General features: G+C 46.7%; 1 protein-coding gene and 2 long non-coding RNA genes across 4 annotated transcripts; 2 read left to right on the forward strand and 1 right to left on the reverse strand.

Moving 5' to 3' along the window:
• Nucleotides 1–6,160: 6,160 nt before the first annotated feature.
• Nucleotides 6,161–8,501, reverse strand: LOC120712492. The gene is made up of 4 exons (XR_005690909.1): nt 8,079–8,501; nt 7,519–7,995; nt 6,967–7,123; nt 6,161–6,294 (listed from the first exon to the last, which is right to left on the reverse strand). It is a non-coding gene; the product is annotated as an uncharacterized LOC120712492 (long non-coding RNA).
• Nucleotides 8,502–8,957: 456 nt separating this feature from the next.
• LOC120712483 lies at nt 8,958–10,365 on the forward strand. 2 transcript variants are annotated; one of them, XR_005690903.1, is made up of 3 exons: nt 8,958–9,097; nt 9,174–9,414; nt 9,509–10,365. It is a non-coding gene; the product is annotated as an uncharacterized LOC120712483 (long non-coding RNA). The 2 variants fall into 2 exon arrangements; XR_005690902.1 differs by having other exon boundaries at nt 8,969–9,414.
• Nucleotides 10,366–11,751: 1,386 nt separating this feature from the next.
• Nucleotides 11,752–16,084, forward strand: LOC120712473 (RING-H2 finger protein ATL72-like). The gene is made up of 3 exons (XM_039998264.1): nt 11,752–12,535; nt 14,274–14,371; nt 15,356–16,084. The coding sequence occupies exons 1-3, from the start codon at nt 12,320–12,322 to the stop codon at nt 15,693–15,695; spliced, it is 654 nt and encodes a 217-aa protein (XP_039854198.1). The 5' UTR covers nt 11,752–12,319; the 3' UTR covers nt 15,696–16,084.
• Nucleotides 16,085–17,969: the final 1,885 nt, after the last annotated feature.

Here is a 17,969-nt window from a genome sequence, read left to right on the forward strand (position 1 = left end):
AATTTTCTGATTTTTTGAGGTATTTTTGAGCCATTTATGAGTTTTCATGATTTAATTTGATTTATTTTTAATTTTTTATTGAAATTTGCTCATATGAGTCTTTGGAAGGTTTTCATGCAAGTTTTGAGATTTTTAGATTTTTATATGAGCAATGATCCGAAATTGAAGTTGGAATTGAGAAAGTTGGCAAAATTTTGGGCTGTCTGAAATTTGGTACAGCGGACGGTCCGCGGGTAAGAGGCGGACAGTCCGCCGTTCATGAGTCTTGTTCGCCAGAGGCTCTGCGGAGTTGTTCTCAACAACAAAATTACACTGCGGACGGTCCGCCAAAGGACCGCGGACGGTCCGCTTATCATCGGTTCATCCGGCAAGCTTCGGATACACTGATGGGTTGTCTACTGAGCAAGTCGCGGATGGTCCGCCAAAGGTCCGCGGACGGTCCGCCGTTGGTGAGAAGAATTTACCACGGGCAGTTCCAGTCGGCTGTTAGATCAAATTTTTCAGAGGCGGACGGTCCGCTCCAAGGGTCGCGGACAGTTCGCTCCTGCGCAGAGCAGTGGGGTTAGCCAGAATTGACTTATATAGAAGGGTCCCTTTCCTTTCCCCCACCAACCCGCACCAAACCTCCAAAAGCTCTCCCTCTTTCTCTCTCAAGCACGTGGGGGAGACGACAAGGTCAAGGCTTTTTGGCGTGGTTCCTGGACGGTCCGAGCACATCCCCAGACTCTTCTCAAGATTGTACATCATGTCCTCTCGGTATTTTGACGAATCCCTAACTCTTGTTCTTGGATTTCTTCATTGGAAAGAGTTAGGTTTAGATGCTCCGATCTGTTTTTGGACCATAGATTCTTAAAAATATTTGGGGGATCTTGTTCCTAGTGATGAGGAGGTACTATCGTTAAATTTTTGTTGGTGGATTTGATCTAAAACTCATAATATGGATGAATCAAAGTTTGGGGCGATTTTGGGCTCTCTGCATATGAACAGATGCATCGCGGACGGTCCGCGCCTGTCTGGCGGACGGTCCACCGTTATTCAGAATCAGCACATGGACGCGGACAGTCCGCGGACTTCATGCGGACGGTCCGCCAGTGCACAGAATGGCTGATTCTTGTTCTCTTGTGATGATCTTACTTAGCTTGGATATTATACTTGAATATATGAATCTTATGATTGATTATTGATCTCTGGCCACCCCGAAAGACCCTAAAGGCCACTACTTCCAAAATCAAGAAGGCTGTGTCTTCCAAAAGACAAAGAGACAGTGATGATTCTGATGATGTGGACTACGCTCCCAATCTCAGTGAGATGGCTGCAGCATCTTCAGTGGGTGATGTTGGTGATGAATCTTCAGAGGAAGAGACTGAGGAAGTTGAGGATGATGCTAAAGATCTGATGGGGCTAGATCTTCCTAGCCGACAGTGGACTGCTGAGAGCTATGCCAATGCTAGAGCAGTGAATCAGTTCAACTTGCCTCGGGACATCAACATCATCTTCTTTAAAACTGAGGTACAAAAAGATGCTTATTTTGGTCATTTAGTTAAGAAGAATGTATTCAAACATCAGACCATTGACCTAGACTATATGAGATCACAAGAAGTCATGTCTAATCTAGTGGATAGATTTGAGCAAATGGGGTTAGCAAATTTTCTGTAGCATAAGTGTAATTGGAATGAAACAGTCATACGTCATTTCTATGCCACCCTAGAGATCAACATGGTTGAGGAAACATTTTGGTGGACAACTGGCAAGAGAACCTATTATGCTACATTTGCACAGTTTGCTGAGGCTAATCAGTTGGATTATGATTTCATCACTAGTGAGCAAAGTGTGAATGTTGTGTTAGAAAACCCTCTAGATGGGAATGACTACCCCATGTACTATGAGCCTGCACATCTTGATATTGCTAGAAACTTTGGGGGCACTCAGGGTCTGAGGCATCATCCTGCTATGATTAATAAGATTGTCAGAGTCACATTCATGCCTAAGAGTGGCAACAAGGACAAGATTGGAGGTCTCTATTGGAATGTGATATCTCATATCATGAACGGAAATAGAATAAATGTCATTGCTCTTATTATGGATCAGCTTGTAGATTTAAGGCTTAACATGGAGATGAATTTATATTTTGCTCCATATATTATGTCCATCATCAAGATCAAGTCTACCTTCAGAGGGATATGTGAGAGCAAGCACACTCCTTTCAGGCCATTTAAGAATGACAATATTTTTCTTTTGAGGCCTTTGACTCCTTTCCCTGGAAATGATATGGATGCTGAAGCACAAGGGCAGGATGGTGATGATGCTCACATAGGAGCAGCTGCAGCTCAGCATGCCATGCCACCACCACATTCTTCAGTACAGCAGCAGTGGGCTCCTCCAGCTGGCTACTTTGATCCTTACTTTGCATCCATGCAGGAGAGCATGTCCTCTCAGATTGCGGGGTTGGCTAGTCAGATGCAGAGTCAGATGAACCTCAACTTCCAGAACATGCAGCAGCAGATGTTCCGGCCCATGATGACTCGATGCAAGGGGTTCAGCAGAGTTTACACTCAGACATAGCATCTCTTGACTCACTCTTTGAGGATTTGCCTTCTTCTGAGCAGCTTGAGCAGAGGCAGTAGCATCTAGAGCAGAGCTTTGATACTTTCAGCACAGCCTTCACCGGATTTTCTGACCACTTCTACTCAGTGTTCCCGGCTCAAGTGCCGCCTCCAGAATTCTACCCGCACCAGCCATTCTACCCACCGCCACCTCCTCCACCGCTGATGGATTGACGTTCTTGGCAATTGATGCCAAAGGAGGAGAAGGAGCTTTGGCGTGCTTGGATCTAGGGGGAGCTCATGGACTTCACATGGAAATCATTCGCTTTCGGCTTCCGCTTGCTACTCGTGTTTATTTGTGTTGAACTATTGCATTACATGTTTATGATTTGTGTCTTGCATGAACTCGATTTGTGATTTGTGGTTGGATTTGAACATTTGGTTTGTAATGTGTGATGAACTATGTTAATTTGTGTTACTCTTATCTATTTATGTTTATCTTATGGTTGTGAGGTTGTGCTAACTAAGCTAAAATTCATATCATATATATATCTTGTATCTTGTATGCCTCGATTTCCACTTGTATGGGAAACTCCGTCAAAATTTTTAAATTTCATATATATGTGTTGTTGGTATTCATTCAAATTTATATGCACATATCAAGGGGGAGTTCTCTCTACTCATCGAACTTGGTGAATTTATTCATATCATATTCTGAAATTTTCAAGAAAAATGAGTAAGTTTTTCTAAAGTTCAATTCCAAGTCCACCTTATGCCTAGTGTATAAAGTTGACTTAAACACTTTTATCACTCCAAAATTTAGTGTTGTCATCAATTACCAAAAAGGGGGAGATTGAAAGCATCTAGACCCCTGATTCGAGTTTTGGTAATTAATGACAACGTTTTGTGGATTAACAATTTCATTCGAGATAATGAGCATAGGTTGATCCACGGATGAAATGGATTTGGTTGTGAACATGTGAAGTTTGGAGATGATATGCAAAGCTCGGGCTCAAGGCAAAGGTATAAAATAGGGCTTTTGTATTTTACCGGTCACAAGGCGTTTAGTGGATGAAAAGTGACCGGATTTGTTGGATAGATAGCCGTACTATCAAGAGGGGTTGTGTACTCGTGCTTGACGGGTCTTTAGTGCCATTTTGCTCAAAATGTCTAGGTGCATGCATGAGGGTTAACGACGCTTTGACAAGATTTGAAAAAAGAACAAGTTTGAGAGCTGACTGCACAAGCGCGGACAGTCCGCTCCCTGGAGCGCGGACGGTCCGCACCCGTACCAGAGATCATGTTTGGCTCTGGTGGAAATTAGATGTGATTGGCGGACAGTCCGGCCCAGGTGGGCGGACGGTCCGCCTCTCTAACTCAAAATGTACCAGAGAGGGTGTTTTCTCTGGTTGGGCTTAATATCTGTGTTGCGCACGGTCCGCCCCTGGGGCGCGGACGGTCCGCCTACTATTTGACATTTTGTACCAGAGACATTGTTGTCTCTGGTGGATTTCAAGGATGAACGGCGGACGGTCCGCTCCTGGGGCACGGACGGTCCGCCGGCTAATTTCAAAGTTGTACCAGAGACGATGTTCGTCTCTGGTGGTGTGAAACTCTTAACTGCGAACGATCCGCTCCTGGGGCGTGGACGGTCCGCTAGGGCTGTAACGGCTAGTTCTGACAAATAGATGGATGATGATTTTTAGCACGAGCGTGCTATGTTTCAGGCGATAGGCTGTGTTTATTGGGCTAGATATTATTGGGCCGTGCGTGCTATGTTTCAGGCGATGGATGATGATTTTGTAGCACGAGCGACATATAGGCTCTGTTTGGATGTGTAAATTTTTTAGTGTAAAGTACTGTAGCACTTTCATTTGTATTTGGTAATTATTATCCCGTCGTGGGTTAATTAGGCTCAAAAAATTCGTCTCGCAAATTATAGACAAATTGTGTAATTAGTTGTTTTATTTAGCTATATTTAATACTCATGCATGCTTTGAAATAATCGATGTGATGAGAAATTTTGTAAAATTTTGGAATTTTGAATGCAACTAAAAGGCCATAGGCTGTGTTTAGATCCGTAAAATGGTGGTAAAAAGGGTCACATCGGACACTGTAGTACACTGCAGCACTTTTCGTTTGTTTGTGCTAATTGTTGTCCTACCATGACTTAACTAGGCTCAAAAGATTCGTCTCGTCGTGTACATCAAAACTACGCAATTAGTTTTTATTTACCTACATTTAATGCTTCATGCATGAGGCAAAAGATTTGATGTAATAGGTAAATAGTGAAGTTTGGAGAGAGAAATTTTGGGACTAAACACAGCCATAGTCACTGCGGCCTGGAACATATCTTTTCGCGGCGACGGGTGACACGTCATCGAGAGACACGGTACTAGCAGTTCATTCATGTAGTACTGGTAGAATCATCTCGGGTGACGTCGTCGACGTCTTTTCATTCCGAGAAAAGATCCTTTTTCTCGACGAGGAAAAGTCTGTGCACGCAAACGCGGCGCTTCTTATGTCGCGCTCGCGTGGCTATTGCCGAATCTTAATATACGATTCATGGACCAAACCGAGGGCGCCCGATAGGGCCACGTCGCCCGTTAACTCAATAACCGTCGGATCCAGCCAGCTAGAGATATCAACCGTGGGATCAGATCGGCACGGGTCTGTCGCCCGTTAAGCTTCGAACCCGAGCGCTCGCGAATCGTCAAGAATCTGCTCGTCCCCTCCGCTTTCGCCCGCTGACGGCTATCCCAGCATGTCGCGCATGATGCTCTCCGCCGTCGCCCGAGCCTCGCGACACGGCCATCGCTTGCTCGCTCGGTTTCGGTGGGTTTGAGGACGAAGCGTGGTGCTGTTGCCTCACCCTCGCTCGATTTTTCTCCCCCACTGGTGCGGCGGCTGCAACCCGCGGCAGATTTGTCGCGCCGCGAGCCGCGGTGGCGGATCTCGAGCGCTCCCACTGCGCCGAGTGAGAGGTACGGTCTCCCCGGCCTGGATTATCTGAGGATGGTGCCGTCGGGGCAGCCCAACCCGATGGGCCCGGGACAACAGTTGGGCACGCCTCCCTACTGCGGACGAGCTCCAGCCTCCTCGACGCTGGCGCCGGCAGGGGCGGTGGCGGCCAGCCGGACATGGCGATGGCTGGCGGCCATCCCCATGTTTCTGCAACTAGAACGGGCATGGGGATGCTCGTGCGGCGGGGTCGTTGTCGCCCATGACGCTACGGCGCTGCCAAGGCCCTGGCACTCGCCTCTGCCACTACGGCCGCTGCGACAGCCTTCTCCCCTTCCTGCCTTACCTGGCCTCCTCCGTCTCTCCTCCGGCTCGATGTCGTGTGCCGCCGCCTCCCCCTCCTGCCTCGTTCGCTCTGCTAGCGTCGTCCAAGTGGGTCTACGCCACCGTCTCGCGAGCTCAAGGGACACCAAGCTACGCTGCCGACCATGCACCGCCGGCCAGCGTCCCTGCGTCATGGCTCACACCGCTCAGCAGCACCTGGACAAGGCCATCGCTGCAGCCGAGTTAGGACCATCCGAGCATCCGTGGGCAACTGGGATGGCAGGGTGCCATGGTTGGACACTACATGCTCATTGAGTGTTCGATATAATGCCTGAGCTAAACTTGGCATCCTTCGCAACATATATAATGCTTGAGCTATACTTAATGTCCTTCAACACAATGGTGCAAGAACGTGCTGCACACACTGGTTCAACAAACACAACCCTGTGGCAATGACACATCTCTTCTGCACAAGGCAGAGCAAAAGGATTGGGTTATTGGCCGAAGCAAAGAATTATGTAGTTTATGCAATAATGCAAGCATACTACTGTAAATACTGTTCTATGCATGCCATACGCAGATATATTGGGTTATTGGCTGAAGCAAAGAATTATGTAGCTTATGCAATAATGCAAACATACTTTTGTAAATACTGTTCTATGCATGCCACACACAGATATAACTTGACTTATGACCCTTCTTTCATGCTTTTGTATTAAATTTCAGATTATACTGAACAAAATATAAGACAAATTGAAACAAAGAGTTTGTTAGAGCTAAGAGAAGTCAATCCATTTGATCATGCGATACACAAACTATTTAGTCAATTCTTACCTACCATGGGCCTTAGCACTCTTGCAATTATTCAGTTTCTGCTGGATTTAAAGCAAAGCATCCCTTGAAAGGAAACACATGCAGTCTAACTTAATTTTAACATCTAAATATATGTGATTTATTTAACATAATTTTTGTAGTTGACCATGCCATATATGTAAGAACTGTTATGTCCTGATCATGAGCAGGTGCTCGATTGGAATATACAGCAATAAGCAAATCATATTTCCATATTGATTGCAGCACCAGTATTATTCAAGACTTCAGATTTGTTAGCTAGTAGCTTAGAGAATATATAACATACCTATGCTCAATAGTTGTGCTTATGCAACCATCCTTGGAACAATGATATTTTCCACCATCAAAAAATCATCTTGAGCCACGAGCTTGCAGGCTGGATAGCACCAATATTGGTTCTGGGGTACTTAAATTATTAATACAATGCACTCAAACTTTAGGCCCTGCAAATGACATTTTTTAAAAAAATATAAAAGAGTAGGCAAACAAATGTAATAGTGTTGGTTCCTGTGAGTTCTATATATTTATTGTTATCTGCTTCATCGCAGGTTGATTTAAATGCTCAATATGATAGCTGCTCGAAAATTCTAAATCTACAGCTTTGCTTCTCAGAAATCTTGCTATAGCCATCCTTAAAGAATCAACGATTGTCCGGCTAGCTCTGAATCATGTTGTGTACATATATAGTGGTTGTTTGCACAAAATTTCCTGCTGTCAGTGCGGCGGTTTTGGGGCGAAGAGATTAACAGGGAGAAATCTATCAAATTAATGAAACATGATCAATAAAACTCACATGCAACAAACCAAACCCTGGAGTTTTCGGTGAAATGGAACTTACCTGTAAGTCAGTCCTTGCTTGTTCAGTAACTTATCTGGAACTGGTCCGAATAAAGAATTGTTGTACAAAAATCTGAGTAATGAAGAAAAACATCAGCTGAAAAGTGGGGCATTGCTATAAATCTATGCAAAAGCATGTTTAGATAGAGTATGGACATCCAGATACAAGGTGCATCTGCACATGAAGAGATAACATCAATCTAGGTCGTTCTTTACCTAACTGACAACATGCCTATGTTGCACAATCAAGATATATTGGACAGAAATTGTGAAATAGAGGGGGCATGTAAGATCGATCCAAAATATTGTAGGCCTTGGAGGGATATCTCTTGTCATTCCACATATCCACCATTGCAAACGCAAAGCCTGGGTAATGCGGCCACCGCCGCCGCCACCTCCATCTTCTCCTCCTCCCTCGACGACTCACCGACCGCGCTGTCGCCTCCGTCCTCATTCCGCGCGACAATGTCAGAGTTCACTAAAAAATAAATTAGTAACACATGCAAGAGATCTCAAAATCAATGGATAAGAAGCTGGAGTACTCATCCAACCCATAGCTACCTCAATTCACCATAGCTGATAGAAAATCGGGGCCCATCTACACTAGAAGCAGCCCGCACACTGGCCATACGCGGCAACGCCCGCGAGCATTTCTAGTCTTTAAAATACGATTCACGCAACAAAAACTGGCCGGTCAGCATGGCCACGTCGCCCGCTTTTCCCGGCCGTTCGATCGGGCACAGATGGACAGATGGTCCAGATCGTGTAAATCCTAAAACTTTTGCAATAAAAAACCCTTGTACTAATGGAAAATCAACCCGCAGTCCCTCTGGCATGTCGTCCCGCGCCTCGCCGGTTGCCCCCGCTCTTGCTCCGCCGCCGTGCTTGGAGGAGCTGCCGCCGCCGCTCCACCGGCTCCTCCCGCTGCTGCTCCGCCGCCGTGCCTGGAGGAGCTGCCGCCGCCGCTCCACCGCACCGCTTACCGGGGATCTACTCCCCGCTATGGCCCCGCGCGGGCACTCGCCATGGCCGCCGGCCAGGAAGGGGCGGAGGAGGGCGCGCCAAATCGGACCGCCACGGAGCTCGAGGAGGGCGCCGCCACCGCCGTAGCCGGACGTCGAGGCCGCCAGATCCGGCTGCCGCCGCCACGGACCGAGCTCGAGCCCGCCGAATCTGGCCAGCCCCGCCGTCTCCCCGCCGCGCAGCCGTCTGCCCGCGCCGCCACCATGGAAGAGCACTGGAGAAGGGAGCAGGAGAGGGCGGAGTGCCGGCCGCCGCAACTCCGGCGCTACGCTCGAGCTCGAGCGCGCACGCGCGGCGGCTCTGCCCTCCCCGAAGACCATGGCGAGGAGGCGGAAGAGGCGAGGGCGGAGGGGGAGGAGGCGAGGGCGGAGGGAAAGGCGGAGCCAGAGGAGGCCAGGGCGGAGAGGGAGGCGAGGGCGGAGGAGGCGAGGGCGGAGGGAGAAGAGGTGGAGGAGACCAGGGATGGGGAGGGACGGGGGGAGCGCCGGCGCCGGCGCCGACGTGCTCCGTGGAATAGTTCGATCGCTTCCTTTCTTGCTGCTCCTCTCATCTCCCCTGTAGGCCCTCCTTCTCTCGCAGTTCGAGCGCTTGCTTTGTTGCTGCTCCTCATATCCATCGGCATAGAACCTGCAGGCCAGTAGGTGGATTGGATTTGAGGGATAAAGACAGCAATGGCAGCCCTATCGCCCTTCTGCGTACCGGACCACGGGCACGCACCTGGTGCTCACACGTACATCTGTGCTTGCAAGCTCGGAAATGCTTGAGTGCAGTTTCACAGGTTGAATCGATGTCAATACAGGAGATGCACACGATGTGCTCGATGAATTGATTATGAGAGATGACTACTGGTTTTCCTCCCCATGTTTCTTGCAGTGTAAGTGTATTTATCGAATGATTGTAATTTACTGCAGTGGCAGATATAGCAACGAGTGCCGACGAGACTGATTTTGTGCTACATCAAAATCCAGGTCGAGTGCCACCAGGTTCAAGCAAAGCTACCGGGCGTTCAGCTCTCTTCCTCACGGTAATGGCAAAGAAGATCAGATGATCCCCTGCCAATTCATTTGTTCAAGGTTGATTTCTGCTTCTGCATCTCGTCCATTTCGCTTGTCTCTGCTAACAAGTTCAACTCGAATGCCCAAGGAGGAGACTCAGAGAGAAGCGATTAGTACGCCTCTCACCTCCTTTGCTTAATTATTTCTAATGCTGGAACAAGTCATACAAAAAAAATGCTCAAAGCACATACATTGGCCACCGTACTACCCATTTCTTCCAAGTTATGTGAAATAGCTATGTGTGTCATTTGTGGTAAGCTTACCTATTATTGGCCATTGTTCTACCCATTCAGGTAAGCTTACCTATTATTCGTGTTGTAGCTCTGATTGATTCAAGTTCTGAAGATGATAGTGCCAACAGCTGACAGTATCATCAGGCGTGGAGGGCAAGCGATTCTGATCTGTCATTTGTGTCAAGCAAGGGATGAATCGGCAAGGCACCTTATGGCCAAGTGCTCATATGGAGAACAAGTGTGGAACATGGGTAGCGGCACGAATCAACTGGTGATCCCCCAACGTAATGATGTGCGCACCAAATCAAAGAATGGTGGGCTGGAACGACTACTGCAAACAACCTGCAATCACGCTTGCAAGTCATCATATACACAGCATAGATTCTACAGGTAGGAGCAGGGTTAATCGACTGACTATGTATAGATAGATTGTACTTTTGTGCATAATCTTCTTTTCTCTAGCTTACCCAAATTGTAAATACTTTGCTTCCTACTATAATGAAAGAGCAGAGCACCTGTTCTTTTCCTAAAAAAAAACTTCTGATGAAGAGGTTGCTACTGCCTATTATGCGATTCTGATATCATATCTTCATCCTATTTATCCTTAGATTTTGTTTTCTTCGAGCACTATTTAGATTAATATTAGGTAATTTGCTCACCATTTTCACCAATAAATTATACTTTTGCATTTAAAAGAAAATATGCATGTTGATGCATGATCCATAGTTTATAAGATATATGTGTTATGGTTCCTGCATCATATACCCTTATATGTTTTCCAATATCATAGTATCTTTACATGCACACATGCAAGAGATCTCAAAATCAACATATAAGAAGCTGCAGTACCCATCCGACCCGTAGCTACCTTAACTCACCATAGCCGACTGAAAATCAAGGGGCCATCTGCAGTGGATGCAGCCCATACATTGGCCATACGCGGCAACGCCGCTAGCATTTCTAGTCTTGGACGATTCCAAGCGCGCACCTCCTGGGCTTTGTTAGGGGTGCCTTTTTTACCATTAATTAGAGATATTAAATGAAGTCTAATTACAAAACAACCTCCACAATTATAGTACTGTAGCTAATAAAGTCTATGACCGCCTAATTAAAAAATGATTAGAGGCATGATTGTAGTCAATCATGGTGGAACTTGGCTCATTAGATTCTTCTCGAAAAATTACACATATCCGTAAAAAAGTTTCGCAAATAAACTCCATTTAGTACTCCATGCATACATTCGTCATTTTGGTCGTGTTTGGATCCGTCTTGTAGATTCTAGGAACAATGCGCGCATATTTTTCGATAGAAGAATCTCGCATGCATTAAGTACTAAGTCTATTTGCGAAATTTTTTTAGGGATGAGTGTAACTTTTCGCGACGAATCTAATGACGGTAATTAATCGATGATTGGCTACAGTGATGCTACAGTACCATCTTCTAATCACGCGGTCAAAGACCTTATTAGATTGTTCAAGATTCCTAGTGCAGGGTTCTGAAGTTGGTTTTGTGAATTGACTTTGTTTGACACCTTAATTAGTGATCAAAGTTGATAAATTCCTTGTCCAGACTTTTCTAGTCCAAAACAGGACCTTTGTGAAAAGAATTTGAGGGTGTGTTTAGATCCGTGAAAAGCTAGTAGAAGAAGGCACATCGTATACTGTAGCACACTATAGCATTTTCGTTTATTTGTGGTAAATATTGTCCTACCATGACCTAACTAGGCTCAAAAGATTCGTCTCGCAACATACATCAAAATTATGCAATTAGTTTTTTTATTTACCTATATTTAGTACTTCATGCATGAGTCATTTCTTATATTTAATGTTTCAATGTGATTTTGATGTGATGGAAAATTTGGAAGAAGTGAACACAGCCTGAGGGTGGAAAGCAAACATAACATGGCCCTGACCTCCTCGCGCTGCCCCCGCCGCCGCGGCGGGCCCCGCGTGCTCCCCAACCTTTCATCTCCGGCTCCGGGCACATGGGTCCAGCAGATCCAGCGTCGTCGTGGGCAAGCTGCCGAGAGGTGAGCTGAGCTGAAGCGAGTAGCATCGCCCCACGCAAGGCAGGCACCGCACCACCCACCCCACAAGTCACGCACACAGGAAGGAGGAGGCGAGACGAGGCTGTGTTCCTCCCAGGACCTCGGCCACCAACTCCCGGATTCTGCCAACTCCCGCCGCCCCGCGGCGCATCATTCCTTGCCAGCGGCCCACGCAAATCCCAAATCCCAAACCCCGCGCCGATGGCCACCGCCTGCCCCCGCCTGCCCGGACCCAGCCGCCCGCCGCGCCGCTCTTATACGCCGCCCCTGCAGCCGCAGCAGCGGCTCGCTGCTTAATCCGTTGCGTGCTTCTGGCGGATTCGCGCGCGCGCTTCGGGAGGGGCGGGGGTTCGGGAGTTGGCTGGCTGGCGGCGGGACTGGGTGAGTGTCTGGGCGGGAGTGCGGCATCCGCGGCGGCGGCGGGAAGGTGGCGGAGCGCCGGAGATGCTGGGGTCGGGGCTGAATCTGGTGACCACGGTGATCGGCTTCGGGATGAGCGCCACCTTCATCGTCTTCGTCTGCGCGCGCCTCATCTGCGGCCGCGCCGCGCGGGCCGACGCCGACACGGCCGCGGTCGCCGCAGCGAGGGCGCTGGCGCAGCCCCCCGCGCCCTTCGACTTCGACGTCGAGTTCCGCAACGTCGCGGATCTCGACCGCACGGTGAGCGCTCATCTACTAACTCCTTTTTTTTTTGATGCAACAGGAGGGGTTGGACCCCTACTGATTATATATTAAATAAAAGAAAGCTAAGAACCAGAAAGGTCTGGCCTTTACAAGAGAAGGTTCAGGAAACAAAGAAGGAAACGAAAAAAATAAGAGAGATTACACTTGAGCATCTAGCCATGAAGACATAACAGGTTGCTCATCTACTAACTCCTGCTAGCTATTGTGCGTAGCGTCATGCTTGCAGAAGCGTACCTTGAGCTGCGTGGTGATCCCAAGTCATGCTCGGGGCCAGTTCGGGGAAATGTTCCGCTGATTATTTCTGTTTTACACGACAGAAAACAGTTCAACCTTTTCAGTCACATTGCATAGCACTCATGTATGTATGGGCCATAAAGTGAATAGTTCGGCAAATTTTTAGACCCAACTAGCAGCAAAAAGTTAAAGGCCACAACCCACCCACGACTGAACAAAGGGAACTAACAAGGCAGTCGGCAGGAACGTAGGGAGGAACTAGCCAAACTGCCGGCTCACTAATAACTGAAGAAATGCCGCTTCTATTTGGTGCTAGGCAATGTTTCATTTATTGCTACGCATTGACCTCAATTATCTCATACTGCATACGTGCGTCGGTCCTTCTATCCTCAACAAGCTCTCAGTGAAGTTGCAAGTTCATTGACATGACAAAACATGTCATAGAATTCCAATTCTTCAAGAATAAACACACTCCATCTAGACCAAATAATTCAGCCTAAGATTGTCCTGATGATTGAATTAGCCATAGTAATACAAAATTAGTTACTATTATACTCGTGATGTTCGTGTTGTGTTGAAAACATTCACAGCAGACTGTAATGTGGCTATCATGGGTGACTTGGTTAGTTATTCTTATTTGAATCACTGACAGTATTTTCACCCTGAAAATTGAGGTGTCATATATGGGTTTTTCATATCTTCTGATTTGTCTGAACCATGGATAATATTATTAAGCATATTATTAATGTTTGTTGCGCCAATCAATAAGTTGGTAGGCATGTGTATCATCAGTATCAATTGTGAAAAGGGCCATATTCTTTGCCTGCATTGTATCCTATCAGATCTTTACAACTATGCTAACTTTCCAGTTGTAACTGAAATAACTGAAAGTGGACAAACGCAAAGGATTTGTCTTTTGCAAAGCTAAGCATTCACATTACTTTTCTATGTATCTATTTCAAAATATTTGTCAGTATTCTATGCTTTCTTTCATTTCTCATACATAATTATGGTTGTGCACTGTCAAATTGCACTTTATTTATGCTTCTTTGTTTGCGACCAAAATACTGATTAAAAAAAATCTTCATGCAAAGTTATGTATGTATGACTGAGGAATGTACTTAATTGATGGATTAGCTTGACTACCAAGTCCAGTATACCATTTACCTGAAAGATGGACATAAGTAGGTAACTCTTCCAACTTTCAGCTATGAAGATTGAAATCGCTCTGAGATGCTCCTGATATTACTTGGGCATTTATTGCACACACTTGGATTAGGTTGTTCGTAGTTAGCTTTCTTATTGTTTCAAAACAATGCTTGAGATGACTAAGCAATTGAGGGGTTTACTTTAATAAATGGACGATTATTGTATGCATTATGTTTCTGCTTTGTGATATTCTGAGTCAGTTTACTTACAGCTGTCCAGGGCAGGCTTTGTCTTAAAAAGAATGACACCGTTCCTTTTGTTTGTTCAATAGATTGAGCGTTCCCGCAGTGGGTTGGATTCTTTTGCTGTTGCTGCGATTCCTACAATGAGTTATAGTTCTGAGGCCTTCCATTCAAAAGATGATGCCCAGTAAGTAAACCATGCATAATCTACTGTTAATTTACTTCCATGTTTGCAAATATCCCGCGACTCCTTCAGCCTAATTGTTTATTCTCGGAGGAACTACTTGAACAATTTCCTTTCATATGATTGTCTATGAAATTTAATGGAAGGAACATGCCGCATACCAGTTATTGCTCACACGATATCAGTGTGTGTATATACCAATAGGTAAAATGGTGATAACTTGATCCTCAAAGACTCCAGAATTTTTAGTCCTTTTTGTTTGGTGATTTATAAGTTTTGAAGCATAGCTGCAGTGGTTTGTCAATCTGAACTGAAAGATGCTATAATTGAGTGAAGCACTTAAATAGACAAGATTTTTAGTTCGATACATAAATTATCTAATGCAGAACTATCAACCATATTGTCTAGACAAGAAGTAGAGCTACCTTTTATCTGCATTTTCTATCTTGTAACTGTCCGGAGGTAATGGGCAGGGCTGATAACTGAGCCCTGACACTATGCCTGGCATATAAGTAATTAACTGCATAGCTGTGGTTAAAAAATAATTATCTTGATTATTATGTGACAGGATTTTATGTACCTGTCGAGCTAGACATTTATTTATGACTTATGTTCATCAAATAGTTGATTCTAGCATTTTTTTTCCTTTTAGGTGTAACTAGCATAGACAGTTCGTGTCTGATATATGTTGCTTCATGGGAAGCAGCTAGTTTCGTGCCCAGGAAATATTGTTTTTAGCGCGGTTTCCTTTTTTCTGTTTTTGAATAATGGAATATCTAAAATGAGGCATGGCATATTATATTGATAAGTTATGTTTGATAGTTTAGGATGTTAAGGGAGAAGTATTCCTAATAGAATTAAATTTCCACTTGATTGTTGATGACTATTATCGGAATTGGGCAATTGCATTGCTTAGATACCTTATGTGGTACAATTTTTACTTCTAACTCAAAAGAAATTGACATACTTCTAAATTCTCTTTGACAGGTGCTCGATATGTTTAGGTGAATACAAAGATAAAGAGATACTTCGTATAATGCCCACATGCCGGCATAACTTCCATCTCGAATGTATAGATGTATGGTTACAGAAACAAACGACTTGCCCAATATGCCGGATCTCGTTGAGGGACCAATCAAGTACAAAATCTACTGCATCTCCTCTCCGTGGCCTCCCTCAACTGCTTGGGCACCCGGAGAGCTCAGCCAATAGATCACCTCATTGGATACTTCCGATTCATCGCGATCGTACTGGTGGTAGACAAAACAGTCCAACCTCACAAGAGTCACTGGAGGTGATAATCGAAATCCAGCCACAGAGACATTGAGGGCACTGACATACAGGGTGGAAATCAAGAGAAAATTGGTGAAGCTAAAACTGTTGATGTCGAGCATCAAAAGGTCCTGCCGTTGCAGAACCCGTGCTCGACCTGTTCGTCCTGCGGCACAGTAGGTTGGGTACAGAATGAGAGCGCATTCATTTGTTTGGCCTGGTGTCTAGGCATTCTTTGTACATCTCGAGCTGTAGATTAACGACATGTCCTTGGCCACGGCTGTGCGTGGCTATTTTAATCTTTTCTTCTTTTTTTGATGTGCTGCTGCTGTACGTTGTAAAGAAATGATATACTGATCAGATTCGGAGCTGCGAAAATATTTGCAGCGGCTCCGCCCGTCAATAAATTGCCAATGCTCAAGGGAGCATTGGTCCTTGAACCTGCCTTTTCTCCTACAGACAAAGATAAATGTGTCCGCTGCTCTTTCTTGGCCCTGACGATATGCAGCTTCTCTTTCACTATCAGTTTAAAAATTCCCTCCTGTGTTGACTACGTGCTGTTCCCTCCTTTAGTCCTTTTTCCAGGCTGTGAGCGCGGCTGTTAGTCCTGTACCAGCAGCGGCTTACTGTGAGCGGCTGTGAGGACACATCACCTTCCACGAACGGTTGTTGCGCCACCTCATTGTCGCGGGCCCCGGCTCAGCCTGGCAGCGATTCACCGCTCACCGTGTTAAGAGCATGGCTTATGATTCAGCCGGCAGCCGGTGTAAAGAAGCACCACGTCATCCAGCTGGGCAGTAAAAAATTAGTGGTAGTGGTAGGGTCTACACCAATATTCAATGCTCACTTTGATCCAACAGCGTGTGGAGCCAATAGAAATCACAGAAGCAGTGATGGTGACCCCACATAACCACAACCCGATGCTATACGCCCGTTCTGAGCCAGCGAATTGCGAATCGCCCGTCTCATTCTCTCTCTTCCATTCTCTCTCTGCCAACAAGGATTTTTTCTGATGTGATCTTCCCAGCCTGCCTAATTGGCATTATAATACTTGCTCTAACAAAGGCGGATCACTGTGAAAAAAGAGAGTAAAAAGCAGCGGAGCTGCGGCGGCGGCGCTGCGCGGTGGATGCGCGCGCGTCCGTCAGATCAGCGGCGTCCCGCGGCAGCCGGCAACCTGCCGCGCCCCCGTGCGTGCGCGAGCGGGCGGGTGGAGGGGAGACGTGGAGCTATCGGCGCATCACCTCGCACAGGCCGCGCGGTTCGCGATCCCGTGTGCGCCCGCCCTCCAGCCTACCACGCGGCTTGCTGCGTGGGACGAATCCGCCGGACGTGACGTCGCCCGAAAGGGAGCTTCCGGCTGGCCGACCTGAACCTCCGGTGTGCCGGCTGGATTCCATCGCGCTCGCGCCGGCGTGCACCCCGCCGGTTTTCTTGACGGTCGGGCTCATACATGGACATGGGGCCGATCGAGCTATTTGGACTTGGGAAAGGGACCGTGAACAGAGAGAGCCGGGGCAGGCGCTCACGAGTCACGTACCACCGCCTTTTCACACGGAGAAGTACTAGCTAGCTCGGTACAACTGAAGAACACTGACCAGTGACCAAGATTCAGAATCGCGTACGAGTTCCAATAAAATTCCGAGCAATATTCTTGTACGAATCCCTCTCGAATTCTACCGAAACTATTTCGAGACGAGCGGTTTTCTGCAGCTGCGGCCTGCGAATTTCGTCTAAACTGGAAACCTGGTTACGCACGGATGACGGGCTGACGGCTGTTTCCTCCGCGGCGGCGGCGACGGCGACCTGATCACACAGATTCGACAGGCGACGCGCCACGGACGACGGAGCCGACTTTCCGGCCCCATGGGCCGGCTGGCCCATCCGGGCTGCAAGGGGCCCAGGGCGCACCACGCTCGAATTTTAAACTTCACTTTTTTTTTTGCGTTGCGCTGCGTTGCCGTGTACATACACACTACTGTAGGAGTAGTACCATGGGATGATGACGATGATGGTGGAGCGGATAAGAAAAAGGCGCGGTTTGCTGTTTTGCGCGAGCCCGCGGGGGAGAGGAGACGTGGACGCTCTGTGGCTGCTCGCTTTTCGGGCGCTTTTAAGGCCTTAGATCCGACCGGAAAAAAAATATCACGTCGAATGTTACGGAAGTACTAAATGAAGTCTATTTATAAAATTTTTTGTATGAATGGGCTGTAAATCGCGAGACGAATCTAATGAGCCTATTTAATCTATGATTTGCAACAGTGATTATATAGTAACCATTTGCTGATTATTGATTAATCATGGATTAATTAGCATCATTAGATTCGTC

This window comes from Panicum virgatum, chromosome 1K (genome assembly GCF_016808335.1).
Source record: "Panicum virgatum strain AP13 chromosome 1K, P.virgatum_v5, whole genome shotgun sequence".
NCBI lineage: Eukaryota > Viridiplantae > Streptophyta > Magnoliopsida > Poales > Poaceae > Panicum > Panicum virgatum.

Excerpts from the sequence above, each read along its gene's own strand:
- LOC120712473 (XM_039998264.1), top strand. The coding sequence starts at position 12,320 with ATGCTGGGGTCGGGGCTGAATCTGGTGACCACGGTGATCGGCTTCGGG. Across the intron at positions 12,536-14,273 it reads TCGCGGATCTCGACCGCACG|ATTGAGCGTTCCCGCAGTGG; the intron begins GTGAGCGCTCAT and ends TTTGTTCAATAG. Across the intron at positions 14,372-15,355 it reads CATTCAAAAGATGATGCCCA|GTGCTCGATATGTTTAGGTG; the intron begins GTAAGTAAACCA and ends TCTCTTTGACAG.